Genomic DNA, 14,760 nt, shown 5'->3' with positions numbered 1-14,760 from the left:
AAAATATTGAAAAACATCAATATTTATCAGTGAGAAACAAAGTGGTCATGGGGTATGCTAGAAACAATAGCCAAATTCTCCCTTTAATCACACACCTTTTATTCTCAAGATATTTACTTTTCTTTTTTACTGAAAAGGCTTCTATGGATTTTAAGTGCGTAATGTCTTCAAAATGGACCAAAATCAGTCCGGAGGGGAAGAGAAACCCTTTTTCGAAAATATAAAAAAAAAAAAAAATAGATGCTCCGAAGACACCATAAAAAGAAATCTGAAAAATCTCTGTCAAAACAGAGAAATTCCAATTCATTAAGAAGTCCGCCATTAATTCAGCGATTAAGTAATATTAATATTATACTATTAACAGAAATTATTATTATTAATATTAAAAGTAAAATATTTTCTTCGATGCGTAAATTTCAGGTTGATTGAAGAAAATTTCACATGAAATAGTTGTGTGATATGGTTTAATGGCGAGAGTACATGTTTGGCATTCTGTTGCTGGGTTTGGTAATGTTATTTTGAAATTCTGTCGACCTTACTACAAATATAAATAAAACAGTAAAATGCTGGTGAAAGAAGGTTTCCTGGGAACATGTTAAGAATTTTATTTCTTTATTTGACGCAGCATTTTGGTTGGTTGATTTCCATCCACGTGATTAAGATGCGGGGGTTGAACTGAGATATTCTCAATTTGTGAAAAGTTTTCCAAAAAGAAGATATCATTGAGCAGTCAAGTGGTTTTGATACTTCTAATTATATATATATAAACAGGTAATTAATTTGTTAATTATAACTATTTCCGAACAAAAAAAAAAAAAAGAAATTAATTTCTGTATATTGAAATATAAATGTAAAAGACGGATTAACTAGAAATATATATTTTAGCCCCAGGAAGGACAATATATTTTTTTAAAAGATGTTTCAAGTTTCATTAAGTGTTTTTGTTTTGTAGGGGAGAATAAATTGAAATTTATTTTATGAAAAATAATAGTTTTTATATCAATAGTAATTATATTCCATCATTGCGTAATAAATAGACTTAATAGTGTGTTACTGTAATTTTCTATAGAGACTTCTTATATTCTGTTAAATCCTTCTCAGCACATGGTTAATTTTATATTTTTGCATCATTGATTATTTTGTATTTAGGTATTCAGGACGGAAGAGAGGAGAGTCTGCCAGTTTTTGTTTTGTTTTTTTCCCTATTCTGTTTTTCTCGTCATCTGCGTTGTTTATGTGGGAAAAGCATGTCAAACTTTGCCTCTTCATCTTTGACTCTCATAAAATGCAACACTTTACATTCTCTTTTACTTGTTTCATTTATTAGACTGCGGCCATGTTGCGGCACCTCCTTGAGGAATTTTTTGTCGAATGAATCGACAGCAGTACTTATTTTTTGTTAAGCCTGGTACTTATCATATTAGTCTGTTTTGCCGAACCGCTAAGTTACGGGAACGTAAACACACCAACGCCAGTTGTCAAGCGGTATGAGACAGACAGATACAAAGACGTATATACACAATATGGACATTATGCCTTTTTGACATAGTTTCGTTTATGGTCTCCAGATTTCCAACTGGTTGTTCAGCAATTTCCGTAAAAGACGGGCCACTTTCAGTCTCCGGGTACTTGTATCGCAGAGTGGTCCCGAGTACTCAGTCTCCGTCTACCAAATTCATTCACAATGCTTTGGTTGGCCCGAGGCTATCGTAGAAGACGCTTGGCCTAAGGTGCCACGCAGAAGGACTGAACCCAGAACCATGTATTTGGGAAGCAAGCTTCTTACCACAACTGCGCCTAATTCATTATAATAATGTACCAACTTAATTAAAAAATATAAATAAATATGGAAGTATATATAAATATAAAGACCGGCTTTTTATTGATTTAATATATTTGTAACGTCAACTACAATATGTATACTTTTGCACAGAAAACAAAACAAGAAATATTTAAACGGTTGTCTTCTTTCATTCATTCTAATTTTCCCTCTCTACAAACCACTGACCCAATAACTAGAAACTATTTTACTTTCATTTTTGTCTAAATAGTTTATATACATTGTTTAAACTTTAATCAAATGTTACGCTGTTCAAACATTGAAATATTTGTCCTACAGAAGGCACACTACATCGACGCTGAATAAATAAAGTCATCACAAAATTAGTTTATTTCAGTGATAAACGAAGTGGACCAAAAAATCAACATGGTCTTTTAGCTTCTCTTGTTATATACCAACTTGAACATATTTCGTAACTACTATTTTTTTCTAACCCAGATCAATAAGTTATGACTAAAGGGTGGTGACTTGGCTGAATATTTTGAGTCTTGTAGTATGTAGTTGTGTTAGTCAATATTCTGAGTTCAAATCCAACTCATTTCTTTATCATCATTATCGATGGACAACTCAAAGAGGTATGTATACATTATCATTTTCGTAACATAATTTCTGTAGTATTTCAAGATGTTTCTGACACGTATTTTGATTCACATGGCGGAGATCCAACATTTCTTCACTTTTTCCAGAATTTCTTCTCTTTATTTATTTTTTTTTTGCGAAATACGGAGTTTATGATTCATGTGTGAGTGTGTGTTCTTGATACTCGTTTAGAACAAGTTTTACAACCAATTACACTATTTTTTCTTAGTTTAAAGGCCGTGGACTGAAGATGTGAAATTTCCGAAGCCTCTCCCCCACCCCCCTTTCGCGAGCGCGCATTTTTTTCATGATAGTCGTTTAGAGCAAGTTGTTTTACACCTATTACGCTGTTTTTGTTTTTGTTTTGTGCCCGGTTCAGACGCTTTCGGAATTCCCGATATAAATATTCCGAGGCCTCTCCCCCACCCCTCTTTCGCGAGAGCGCATTTTTTTTTGTCATATTCGTTTAGAGCAAGTTGTTTTACACATATTACACTATTTTTTTTTTTTTTTGGTGCCCGGGTCAGCTCCTCAGACGCTTTCGGAACTTCCCGATGTGAATTTTCCGAGGCCTCTCCCCCACCCCCCTTTCGCGTGCGCGAATTTTTTTTTCATATTCGTTCATAGGAAGTTGTTTTACACCTATTACACACATTTTTTTTTTGATTTTCTGATATTTGTTACGCCCTATATTAACCCTTTCGTTGTTTTTTTTCTTTATTTTTTTATTATTATTCAACAGGAACCCACTATTTCGACTGCGGAGATTCCGAATCTACAAAAAAAAAATCGGCATTTCAAAATTTAAACTTTGAAACAGGAGAGAAAACACTTTCAGTTTAATAATTTATACTTTGTCACAGAATCGCGGGCGTGGGGAGGGTTTTTTTTTAAATCGAAGTTTTACCTCCCCACCCCTCAGAATCATATTCTCCGTACTTTTAGGCATTCCTTCGATATAACTCGACAAAAATCAAAACATTTCACTTCGGGTATTTCCGTGGGTTGTGGAGTATAGATATAACGAAATTATGCCAGCAAATGCCTCATTTTAAACTTTAAAGAAAAAAAGCCTTGCATATTTGTTCTTACATGTTTCATGTATGTGTGTAAAATCCGCAAATTTCTAAGCAGAAAACAGAATCGAACTGTCATTTGCTTCCACGGAAATACCCAAAGTGAAATGTTTTGTTTTTGTCGAGTTATATAGAAAGAATGCCTATTTTTATATGTATTTCGCCAAAAAAAAAGAGAAAAATGAAGAAATTGAGAGTTTGGGGTTAAATTTTGAAATGCCATTTTGGGGGGGAGGGGGTGCAGATTCGGAATCTCCGCAGTCGAAATAGTGGGTTTCCTCAGAAAAAAAAAGGGGTGTGGTCCATGTATTTTACATCCGCGATAAAACACTAAGTAGTTACTTCATAACTTTCAGAAAAAGCGATACTTTTCAATGAAGTTTTCAAATTACGGTCGCATCGGAATTTGATGAGAAGATGGTTCTTAGTTTCAAATTATTATTTTTTAAATCTTCGTTTTAAAATATAGACAGTCCGATTCTGTCATTAGTTTCGCTTTATAATTTCCAAATAATTTTTTAAATACTTCGAAATCAAAATTGAAAAGTTTTAAACAATCGCGCATGCGCATGGCGTACAGTTATTGTTCAGTTTGGTTTGATTAAAAAAGTAAATAAAAGTTAAGGGGGAGATAAAAGAAGCATTCTTTATTTTACAATCGATCGGAATGGCACGTGGGACACCAGCAGCACCGCGATTCATTGTTCCTGAACGGGCGGCGAGCTGGCAGAATCGTTAGCACGCCGGGTATTTCGTCTGCTGCTACGTTCTGAGTTCAAGTTCCGCCGAGGTCGACTTTGATACACGTAAATGAATTTTTAAGATAATAAATGTGATTTTAACATATCATTGAGTATTATCTTGATATTTCTTTTCATGTTTTACATCATTGAGTATTATATTGCTTTCAAATTTTGGCATAAGGCAGGAGGAGTATCGACTACATCAACCTTAGTGTTCAACTGGTATTCAGTTTATCGACCAGGAAAAAAGAAAAACTAAGTCAACCTCGGTAGAATTTGAACTTAGAATGTAAGAGTTATAGTCCTTGGACCACAACCAAGACTGCATACATACATTTTCATGAGTATTAAGTCTTTCCTAAATTCCACCGCCAAAGTCAACTTTATCTTTCATCCTTTCAGGGTCAGTGAAATAAATACCTATTGAGTACTGGGGTTGATGTCATCGACTTAGCACTTCCTGCAATTTTCGGGCCTTGTGCCTATGAGAAAGGATTATTATTATTATTGAGAGAGCTGCACATGCCATCAAAGTGACACTGGGGTACAAATATATGAAACCCAATATACCCATCATGACTACCCATCTCATAAGGCTACACCAGACACATGCTTCACAACCATAAGTGCGTCATAGCGATCTCATATCAAGATAACCAGCACATGACCTTGCAGGTGGAGCCCATCCCACTCAAAAGGTCCTTGGATAAGGGTTGTTTAAAGATGTTGAAAAACACCCATGTTTCCAGAGGAGAATTATTCAAGCCCCAAAGAATTCCTCTCAATACATGCTATGATGCTCCCCCACTACTTCTACACGTGATCAGAACTGCATGTATCATCAGTCACTAAGGGACATGCTCAACTGATTAAGGTCAAACAACTGACAGGCAAATTATTATTATTATTTGATGTGTTAAATATTTTACAGCGCTAAGCTGACAGAATTGCTAGCACACCAGACGCTTAGTGGCATGTCATCTGTCTTTATGTTCTAAGTCTAAATTCCACCTGGTCAACTTCGTCTTTCATCCTTTCAGGGTCAATAAAATAAGTACCGGTCAAGCACTGGAGTCAACCTACTCAACTCCTGGTCCTGTGCCAAAATTTTAAATCATTATTATTTGAAAGTTGCCAGCTGGCAGAATCATAGGCACGCTGGGCAAAATGCATAGCAGCATTTTGTCCATTTTTATGTTCTGAGGTCAACTTCTGTCAAGGTCAACTTTGCCTTTCATCCTGTAAGTCACAATAAGATAAGTACCAGTTGAACACTGGAGTCAATGTAATCAACTTAAACCCCACCACCGGAATTGCTGGCCTTGTTCCAAAATTGGAAGCCATTAATGTTATATTCATAAACGTAAGTGTGAGTCCCATTTGCAGTTTTCAATATTTTTCTATCCAAAGGTTTCTTATCTCAGTATTCCGCATACTATCATTTATAGTTTTATCAACTTCACGTTCTACCATTAAAACGATATATAATGTGTGTGTATAATCATCATCATTTAACGCCTGTTTTCTATGCTGGCATGGGTTAGCCAGTTGACAGAACTGGAGAGCCAGCAGCTGCACCAGGCTCCACTCTGATCTGGCAATGTTTCTACAGCTGGATGCCCTGCCTAACACAAATCACTTTGAGAGTGTAGTAGGTGCTTTTTACATGCCACCGGCACAGGAACCAGTCAGGTGGGCTTGGCATCAATCATGTTCAGATAGTGCTTTTTACATGCCACAGGTATGGGAGTCAGTCAGGCAGATTTGGCATCAATCATGTTCTGATATTGCTTTTTATGTGCTGCTAGCACAAGAGCCAGTCAGGGGCCACTGGCATCAGCCACATTCAGGTGGTGTGCCAGTGGACCTGGCATCAACCACATTCAGATGGTGCTTTTTACATGCCACTGGCACAGGAGTCACTCAGGGGGCACTGGCAACAACCACATTCAGATGGTGCATTTTACATGCCACTGGAATGGGAGCCAGTCAGGGGGCACTGGCTACAGCTACAATTGTGGTTTTACTTGACTCAACAGGTCTTCTCAAGCATATCATATTGCCTGATACATCAAGGGTACTCTTAAATGGGCCAGACATGTAACACTAGCATCGGCCATGACTGAAATCTCACTTTAGTTGCCAGGTCTTCTCAATCACAGCATATCTCCAAAGGTCTTGGTCTCCTGTCATTGCCTCTGTGAGGCCCAACGTTTGAAGGTCATGCTTCACCACCTCATCCCATGTCTTCTTGGGTCTACCTCTTCCACAGTTAGGGTGTGGCACTTCCTCACACAGTTGTCCTCATCCATACGTAACATATGATCATGCCAGCGCAGTCGTCTCTCATGCACACCACATTTGATGCTTCTTATGTCCAACTTTTCTCTCAGGGTGCTCACGCTTTGTTGTGCATGCACACTGACATTACACATCCAGTGGATCATACTAGCTTCATTTTTTTCAAGCCTACACATGTCCAGCACCCAACACAGCATAGCATGTGAGCTTGCTAGTTTTCTTTTACTAACTAATTTGAAATTTTTTTTTTCTTTTATTTTTAGATAAGCTTCATATAACCATCAAAAATGATTGCTGGTTTCCAGTACATGGCTATGACCATAACGGGAGCGTTTCATTTGGGTATTGGAATTTTGTGTTTCATTATTTCAATGGTGGGATTTTCAACAAAAATATTACAGTACCAACCCATTGGACATTTGTCTAATGTTACCTCTGCTGCAGCATGTATTGTAAGTCTATGGGTAAGTACTGATTTTTACATTTCTCTATCCTAATAAGGATGGTTACATAACTAATATCGGTTTTTATGACAACTATATACTTTTCAAAAATATATGGAAATACACCTAAATTTTTCGAATCTTTTTGGTTTGAACGGCAGTTTTTTCTAGCGGTGTCATATGAAATTGTCACCTATAGTTATGACCCTAGTATCGATCTATTGCATTTCAATCTGTTTTAGGGTGTCTTTTTCTTCACAAATGTAAATAAACCCAATCTGTTTTTTAAACAAGGGACATATTCATACGGCACAGAATGTTTTTTTACCTCAATGGACGTCAGTGATTGGTTGAAATTGCAGAAATTGAAGAAAAAAATACAACAAATATCTTGCAAACTATAGAATTTTCCCAATATAGCCAAGAGAAAAAGATGTTTTATAAACATGTTCTACCAGTATATGAAGTTTAAAATTTTTTAGTTACCTAGAAATTATGTTAAAAACTGCTGTTCAAACCGAAAAGATCCAATTTTTCAGATAATACTCATAAAAAGCAACCAGTACACTTTGCAAAGTGATTGGCACTGGGAAGGGCATCCAACTATAGACACCATGCCAAAACAGACAATAGAACCTGGGGCAGCTCTTATCAAATCGTCCAACTCCTGCCAACATAGAAAATGATGCTTCTGTTTTTGTTATCTCATGCTTAACTATTGTTTTGTGAAATGTTTGCTTATAGCAATGAATATTGGAACTTTGCATAGAATAGTGTTTGGAAATTCTCTCAACCTTAACTGCAAATAAGGTATTTTATAGCAGATATGTAGCACTTTAAAATGTATTGCTTTACTACAACAAAGAGTAAATAAATGCCCATAGATGATAATGTTCTCAACTGTGTATGTTTTATTTAATATTTTTCTCAGTATCTCATATTCTATCATTATACACAATTATAATCATCATTGTCATTTTAACATCCCTTTTTAGGGTTTGATGGTTCAACATAAACTGGTGAATGAGGGGACTTTGTTGAGCCCCAATGTCTTCTTTGGCATGATTTCTATGGTTGGATGCTCTTCCTAATGTCAGCTACTTCACAGAGTGTACAGGGTGCTTTTTTCATGGCACCAAGGACAGGCAAGAACACCAGGTACCCCCAAAGCAAGGCTCCCTTAACTGAGTGGAGTGGAGTACTGAGCAATATAAAATTCATCATCATCATCGTTTAACGTCCACTTTCCATGCTAGCATGGGTTGTACGATTTGACTGAGGACTAGCGAACCAGATGGCTGCACCAGTCTCCAATCTTGATTTGGCAGAGTGTCTACAGTTGGATGCCCTTCCTAATGCCAACCACTTTGAGAGTGTAGTGGGTGCTTTTACGTGCCACTGGCATGAGGGCCAGTCAGGCGGTAGGGCAAAGGTCATGGGAAATCGTGTTTTTTTTTTACATGTCACCTGCACAAGTACCGCTAAGGCAACGCTGGTAACGATCACGCTCAAATGGGGATTTTTACGTGCCACCGGCACGAACGCCAGTTGGCTCCTCTGGCAACAATCACGCTCAGATGGTGCTTTTAGTGCTCCATTAGCACAGATGCTAGTCAGCGAATTTGATTTCGATTCCGATTTCACTTGCCTCAACAGGTCTTCGCAAGCAGTGTCCAATGAAGGGAAGGTACGCAAAGGTGGGCTGGTTGCACCCTTGGCTCTGCGATAATTCCCTTCCTCATCAGCTTCTTTCCCAGATCTTTGATTTTTTCTCCTCTTTAAACTGGCTTTGTTGCTTATTTCCTTGTGTAATATTGCTTGAATGTTTGCTTGTGAACATCCTAATTACTACATCATCCCTCTCAGGGACAGATTTATACACCCTAACAATGATTGAAACACACTTCCAATTACTCAGTAATAAGTTCATGTGGGTTTAGAACAAGAATCAAGTCAGTTATAGAGGATAACGTGTTTGTTCACTGCTTGATTAAAGGATTTTTTTACTAAATTTTTTCGGCAATAGTGTATTGCTTATTTCCTTGTGTAATATCTGCTTGAATGTTTGCTTGTGAACATCCTAATTACTACATCATCCCTCTCAGGGACAGATTTATACACCCTAACAATGATTGAAACACACTTCCAATTACTCAGTAATTAAGTTATGTGGGTTTAGAAAAAGAATCAAGTCAGTTATAGGAGGATAACGTGTTTGTTCACTGCTTGATTAAAGGATTTTTTTACAAATTTTATCGGCAATAGTGTTTATTGTTTCTGTGCAACTGACACAAAGTCTACTATTATGTGTGCATAGTTTATGATATGTACACAATTAAATGACCATTTTACTGGAGGAATTAGCATCCTGTCTGTCTGCTTACTAGAATTTTGGTTTCTGCTAAATTGATGTTGAAGCCCTTTAAATCCAGGTTTTGCTTCTACACCTGGAATTTCTTTTCTAATTCTACTACAGATTCAGTTTAAATAACAAGATTAGCAGCAGAGAGGAGTTCCGTGGACAACCAGCCTTAAACTCCTCTGTTATAGCCTAAAAGATAAATAGGAGGAGACTGAGAATCAAACCCTGGTGAGCTCCTAGCTGCACACTAAATTTGTTGCTGTACTTATTAGATTTCACTGTGTGGACAACACCCTCGCTTCTTCAGCAACCATCACATCAGAAAGCAAGAGACTTATTTGCTTTCTCTATGTCAATAAATGCCAAGTGCAGCAGATTACATTTGGCTAAATACTTCTGCAGTTGCCTTACTAGGAAGAAAGCACCAGCTGCACTTCTTACTCAGCTAACTCACTAGTATATATATATATATATACACACACACACACACACACACGTATACATACATACATTAATTAATTAATTAATTATCTGACTATCTTATCTTAAAATTTTACATTTAATTGTACATTTTTTGTTTTGTTTAGGTTATCGCAGTTGGCATCTTTGGAATTCTTGCTGGTCTCAAGTCAAATACAGAATTACAAACCAGGAGAATGGTAAAAATTTCTCTGACTATTAATCTTTTCTGTTCAAATTTTCAGTCTGTTTAATGTTTACAATTAAAAAGCATCTAGTTATTACTTATCAGAAATAGTAACACTATAGAAAATGCTATATTTATCCAGTTTTCCAGTGGTAGACCATGCTCTTGGCAGAATTAACAAATACTAGTGTATTACTTACAAATGTTGGAGTGCATTTGGCTAGAGTATTTTACAGCTGGATGCCCTTCCTGTCACCAACTCCACTTGCTTCCGAGCAAAGGAATTATTTTTCAGTCTGTCAAGTAATAAACAGCACAGCTTGCTCAATATATCAAGACATGTCAAAAACCCCAATATGTTCTCCTGGTGGTCTGCAAGCAAACAGCACCATCAGGATGTTATTGTTTACTAATGTGAGGGAAATACGAATTCACAGAACACATGCACATGTGTGAGTATATATACATATATATTCTCCCATAGCTTTCAGTGTCAACATCCCATTCAATTTATTCAGCTTGGATGTGATATTTTGGTCCTACAAAAGATTTGCAAACCAGTTCACAGATCAGGCATGCATGTGGATTATAGGACAATGTCTGCTCTTTCTTGGTAATGTTTTTGTGCTACCAAGAATCAAAGTCATGATCTTAGTCATGTGTTGAGTACGCTAACCACTTAGCCATGCTCCTTCACATCAGCTGCTACCCATCACAATTATGCTGTCATTACAACCACTTCTGAGCTGTGAATGTAAGCAACAGCTACCGCTGCTCATTATCATTAAAACAGCCTGTTTTAATCAAACCACCACCAAGCTGTATATTTTTGCTATAGTTGTGTCATTATACCACTTTTAAATTGTCGTTCCAAGCATAACAGAGCTGTGTCATAACAAACTCTGAGTGCTCATTACAAACACTATTGAGGTAGTTGTACGCAATGTTACGTGTGGCACTCTCTTTACTCTTTACTCTTTTACTCGTTCAGTCATTTGACTGCGGCCATGCTGGAGCACCGCCTTTAATCGAGCAACTCGACCCCGGGACTTATTCTTTTGTAAGCCCAGTACTTATTCTATCGGTCTCTTTTGCCGAACCGCTAAGTTACGGGGACATCAACACACCAGCATCGGTTGTCAAGCAATGCTAGGGGGACAAACACAGACACAAACACACACAAGCACATATATATATACATATATACGACGGGCTTCTTTCAGTTTCCATCTACCAAATTCACTCACAAGGCTTTGGTTGGCCCAAGGCTATAGTAGAAGACACTTGCCCAAGGTGCCATGCAGTGGGACTGAACCCAGAACCATGTGGTTGGTAAACAAGCTACTTACCACACAGCCACTCCTGCGCCACAGGTGCTTCAAAAGTAAAGTGTGTCCCTGGAAGACCTGCCATGAGCATCACCCATGGAAATATGGTAATGTGCATCAAGAATTTGTCCTCCAGGGCCAGACTGTCAATTGAGAGTTCTACTGTGATATTTTTAAGCGTTTGAGGGAGGACATTTGACAAAAGCAACCAGACCTGTGGAGCGCAAAGAATTGGATTCTTCATGACAACAATGTGCCCTGTCATCAAACTCTTCTCACTTTGAGTTTATTGCCAAAAACATGGTATTGCTTCCACACGCTCTTTTCACCAGATTTAGCACCTGCAAACTTCCATCTCTTCCCCCAAGATGAAAACGCTGCTCAAAGGTTGCTGTTTTAACACCATTGTCGAGACCCAGTGCAGATCACAGAAGGGCCTCAACCCACACACAAAAAATGACTTCCAGGTCAGATTCCCAAAAGTGGCAGAAATGCTGGGACCAGTATATTGCTGTACAAGGTGGCTATTTCAAAAGAGATGATGTTAAAATGTATGAGTGGCTGAGTGGTATGTAGCTTGCTTACGAACCACATGGTTCCAGGCTCAGTCCCACTGCATGGCACCTTGGGCAAGTGTCTTCTACTATAGCCTCAGGCCGACCAAGGCCTTGTGAGTGGGTTTGATAGACAGAAGCTGAAGGAGGCCCATCGTATATATGCATATATATATATGTAAGTGTTGGTGTGTGTATGCTTGTATTTGTCCCCTCGACATCACTTGACAACCAATGCTGGTGTGTTCACATCCCCGTAACTTAGCTGTTCGGCAAAAGACACCAATAGAATAAGTACTAGGCTTACAAAGAATAAGTCCTGGGGTCAATTTGCTCAACTAAAGGCAGTGCTCCAGCATGGCCCCAGCCAAATGACTGAAACAAGTAAAAGAGAGTAAATTAGTTATTTTTTATTAAACATAACTAGCCAAGGAACCTTTTGATACCCCTCGTACTTATGATCTCTGAGGAGTGAAAGACAAAGTTAGCAAAGAATGGTATCATTTGTGACTTTCTGCCACAGATCACATAAAATATTAGATTCTCCTCTCTCTCTGACAAAAGATAATAGATTTCCTGAGATATGAACCTAAAAGAAAAATGTCATTTGCCTAACACCATTCCTTCTATGTATTTTCTTTAATATACTCAGAAAAGATAATAATTTGATAGAATCCATTAGAGTGACTATGTGCTACCTTCCTGTATTTAGTTACGTCCTGGGGCTCAGTTAAAAAAAAGGATCAGTCATGGATTGGTATTATAAATAACTTTTATTTTTATAATCGGTCTATTTATCAATGAATAAATCTGCATCTCTAGTGCTAAACAGATCTGTTTTTTCTCTTTTTGACTCAAACTCACACATGCACATATCCTTACCCCCATGTGTGTATGTATGTGTCTATATACCACCACACACATACATAACTGTAAAACCTAAATAAAATGCTTTAAAATTTTTTTTTTTTTTTCAGAAAATTACCTACATGGTCCTTGCCATTTTGTCAGCATCTATCTTTTCAATTGGTGGAATGAGTGCCCTTTCTGGCCATGCAACTTGGATTGTAAGTATATTATATGTGTGTTTGTTTTTGTGCAGAGATTACTGATGCCTAATGAAGTAAGGTACTTTATATGATGGGGAAAATCAGAACAAAAGCAATTATACTTCTTAGCTGTCTAGAATAAAAGACATTGTAACTTAATTATTGTTCTTGGTTTTTGGATGAACAGGTTTTCTAATGTTATTTCACTATCATACCTTTTATCAAAACATTTTAAGCTTTGTAACTATGGAGCCTTTTTCAGCTATATTAGGAAAATATCTTGTAACAGACTTTATAGAAAAGAAAACAACCCTTTTAATATTCTTTCAGATAAATAAACTGTAAAAAGAGCCAAATAATGGCATGGCTGTGTGTTAAGAAGTTTCCTTCTCAACCACTGCATGGCATGTTGGGCAAGTGTATTCTTCTATAGCCTCGGGCTGACTGCAGGCTTGTGAGTGGATTTTATTGATGGAAACTTAAAGAAGTCTATCATATGTGTGTGTGTGTGAACTTTAGGTTTGTTAAATATGTTTGTGATATATGACTTCTAAAGGCAAATTCATTGTAGTTACCCTGGAGAAAAGAATTCTCTCCAAGAGGTGTGAAAGCACCATATCTGCCCAGTGCTTCTCCGTATCAGATTCCCAGACACACATTTCTGGCTCTTTAGCCTTCCTCAATGGAAAATACCAGAGAGAGATAACCCTGGGCAGATTCAAAACCTGTTTCTTTTAGTTAACTAAAAAAACAGTCAACATCAGTGACTGATTTGCACTAGTGGACCAACTGGTCTGAATAAAAAATAGCATCAGTACCAAACAGTGATTAGGAAGATCTTTAGATTATGGCTCTAAACTTTAACATGAGTTGAGCATGGCTGCAGGCCATTGACTGAAACTAGTAAAAGAATCTTTTTAAAAATCAACTCTATTTAATATAAAGTTAGTTGACCTAGTGATTGTGCCCTCAATTCTTGAATCAGGTAGCACATTGTGTTCTTGAGCAAAACACTTCATTTTATGTTCCTCCTGTGATGAAATCGCATCCCATTCAGGGGAAATGTTTTGATCTCAGTCCCTTATATGCTTTGGAAACTAGATAGCTGGTCCTATGAGCAGTAGACAGCAATGTGCAACAGTTGATGGTGGTGTTGTGGGATTATTCTGGACATGGCTGCAGACCAGTGACTGAAACTTGTAAAAGATTAAGTGACTGCATTTATAACTTTTAATACCAATAAAGATTATCAAAAATGCAAAGTCATTGCTTGAAAAATCTGAAAAGATAACCCTGTACTGTAAGATTATCACATATTTCTTTCACTTTTTCTCATTAAAAATTATTTGTTTTACAGGCAATGTCTTCTCGTTATGACAGTTATTATCCTTTATTTTGTGTTGGATCCTTTGCTATGTTTGCGGAATTTGTTTTGGCTATTGTCTCTTCATCCATTTGCTGCTGCTGCTCACAAGCAAAGGTAACTATAGTTTACTCATTTGATAAATATAATTGTGTAATAAGAGGCAAAGTTCATTCCATTTACATCCTAGATTTGGAAATATTTTGTAACTTCTGATCTATGTCCCTGCCATAGAACAGGTTACATGATGTTGAGATTCCATGTGTGACATCCAACTCTGTAGGATACAAGATTCGGGTATAATTCTGTTTTCAGAACCATAAAGAGATAGGTGAAAAGGGAAAAATAAAAATCCAAAACTAGATGGGAAATGGGAGTATATGATATGCTAGAGAAATAAGCTGTAAAGGTAGTGCTCAAGGTTACATATCAGGAGATAGTAGGATTATGGTGAAAGGAAAAAATACATGAAGATG

At 37.2% G+C, this 14,760-nt stretch overlaps 1 protein-coding gene and 1 long non-coding RNA gene across 3 annotated transcripts in view; one reads left to right on the top strand and one right to left on the bottom strand.

Annotated features, from left to right (window-relative positions):
* Window positions 1-616: 616 nt before the first annotated feature.
* Window positions 617-14,760, top strand: part of LOC115216986 — an 82,798-nt gene continuing 68,654 nt past the window's right edge. Inside the window, exons 1-5 of one of the 2 annotated variants that reach the window (XM_029786467.2) lie at window positions 617-771; window positions 6,803-7,003; window positions 9,932-10,003; window positions 12,850-12,939; window positions 14,279-14,401. In XM_029786467.2, the coding sequence (XP_029642327.1) occupies window positions 6,827-7,003; window positions 9,932-10,003; window positions 12,850-12,939; window positions 14,279-14,401 (462 nt within the window). In that variant the 5' untranslated portion in view covers window positions 617-771; window positions 6,803-6,826. The remainder of the gene's footprint in view (window positions 772-6,802; window positions 7,004-9,931; window positions 10,004-12,849; window positions 12,940-14,278; window positions 14,402-14,760) is intronic. The other variant, XM_036507730.1, reaches the window with a different exon arrangement.
* The window catches only part of LOC115216987, a 19,307-nt gene continuing 7,678 nt past the window's right edge, over window positions 3,132-14,760 (bottom strand). The window contains exon 2 of the long non-coding RNA XR_003882146.1: window positions 3,132-3,194. This is a non-coding gene — a long non-coding RNA (uncharacterized LOC115216987). The remainder of the gene's footprint in view (window positions 3,195-14,760) is intronic.

This window comes from Octopus sinensis, linkage group LG11 (genome assembly GCF_006345805.1).
Source record: "Octopus sinensis linkage group LG11, ASM634580v1, whole genome shotgun sequence".
Taxonomy (NCBI): Eukaryota; Metazoa; Mollusca; class Cephalopoda; order Octopoda; family Octopodidae; genus Octopus; species Octopus sinensis.
The sequence above is the reverse complement of the archived record's forward strand: the minus strand, read 5'-3'. Positions and strand labels throughout refer to the sequence as shown.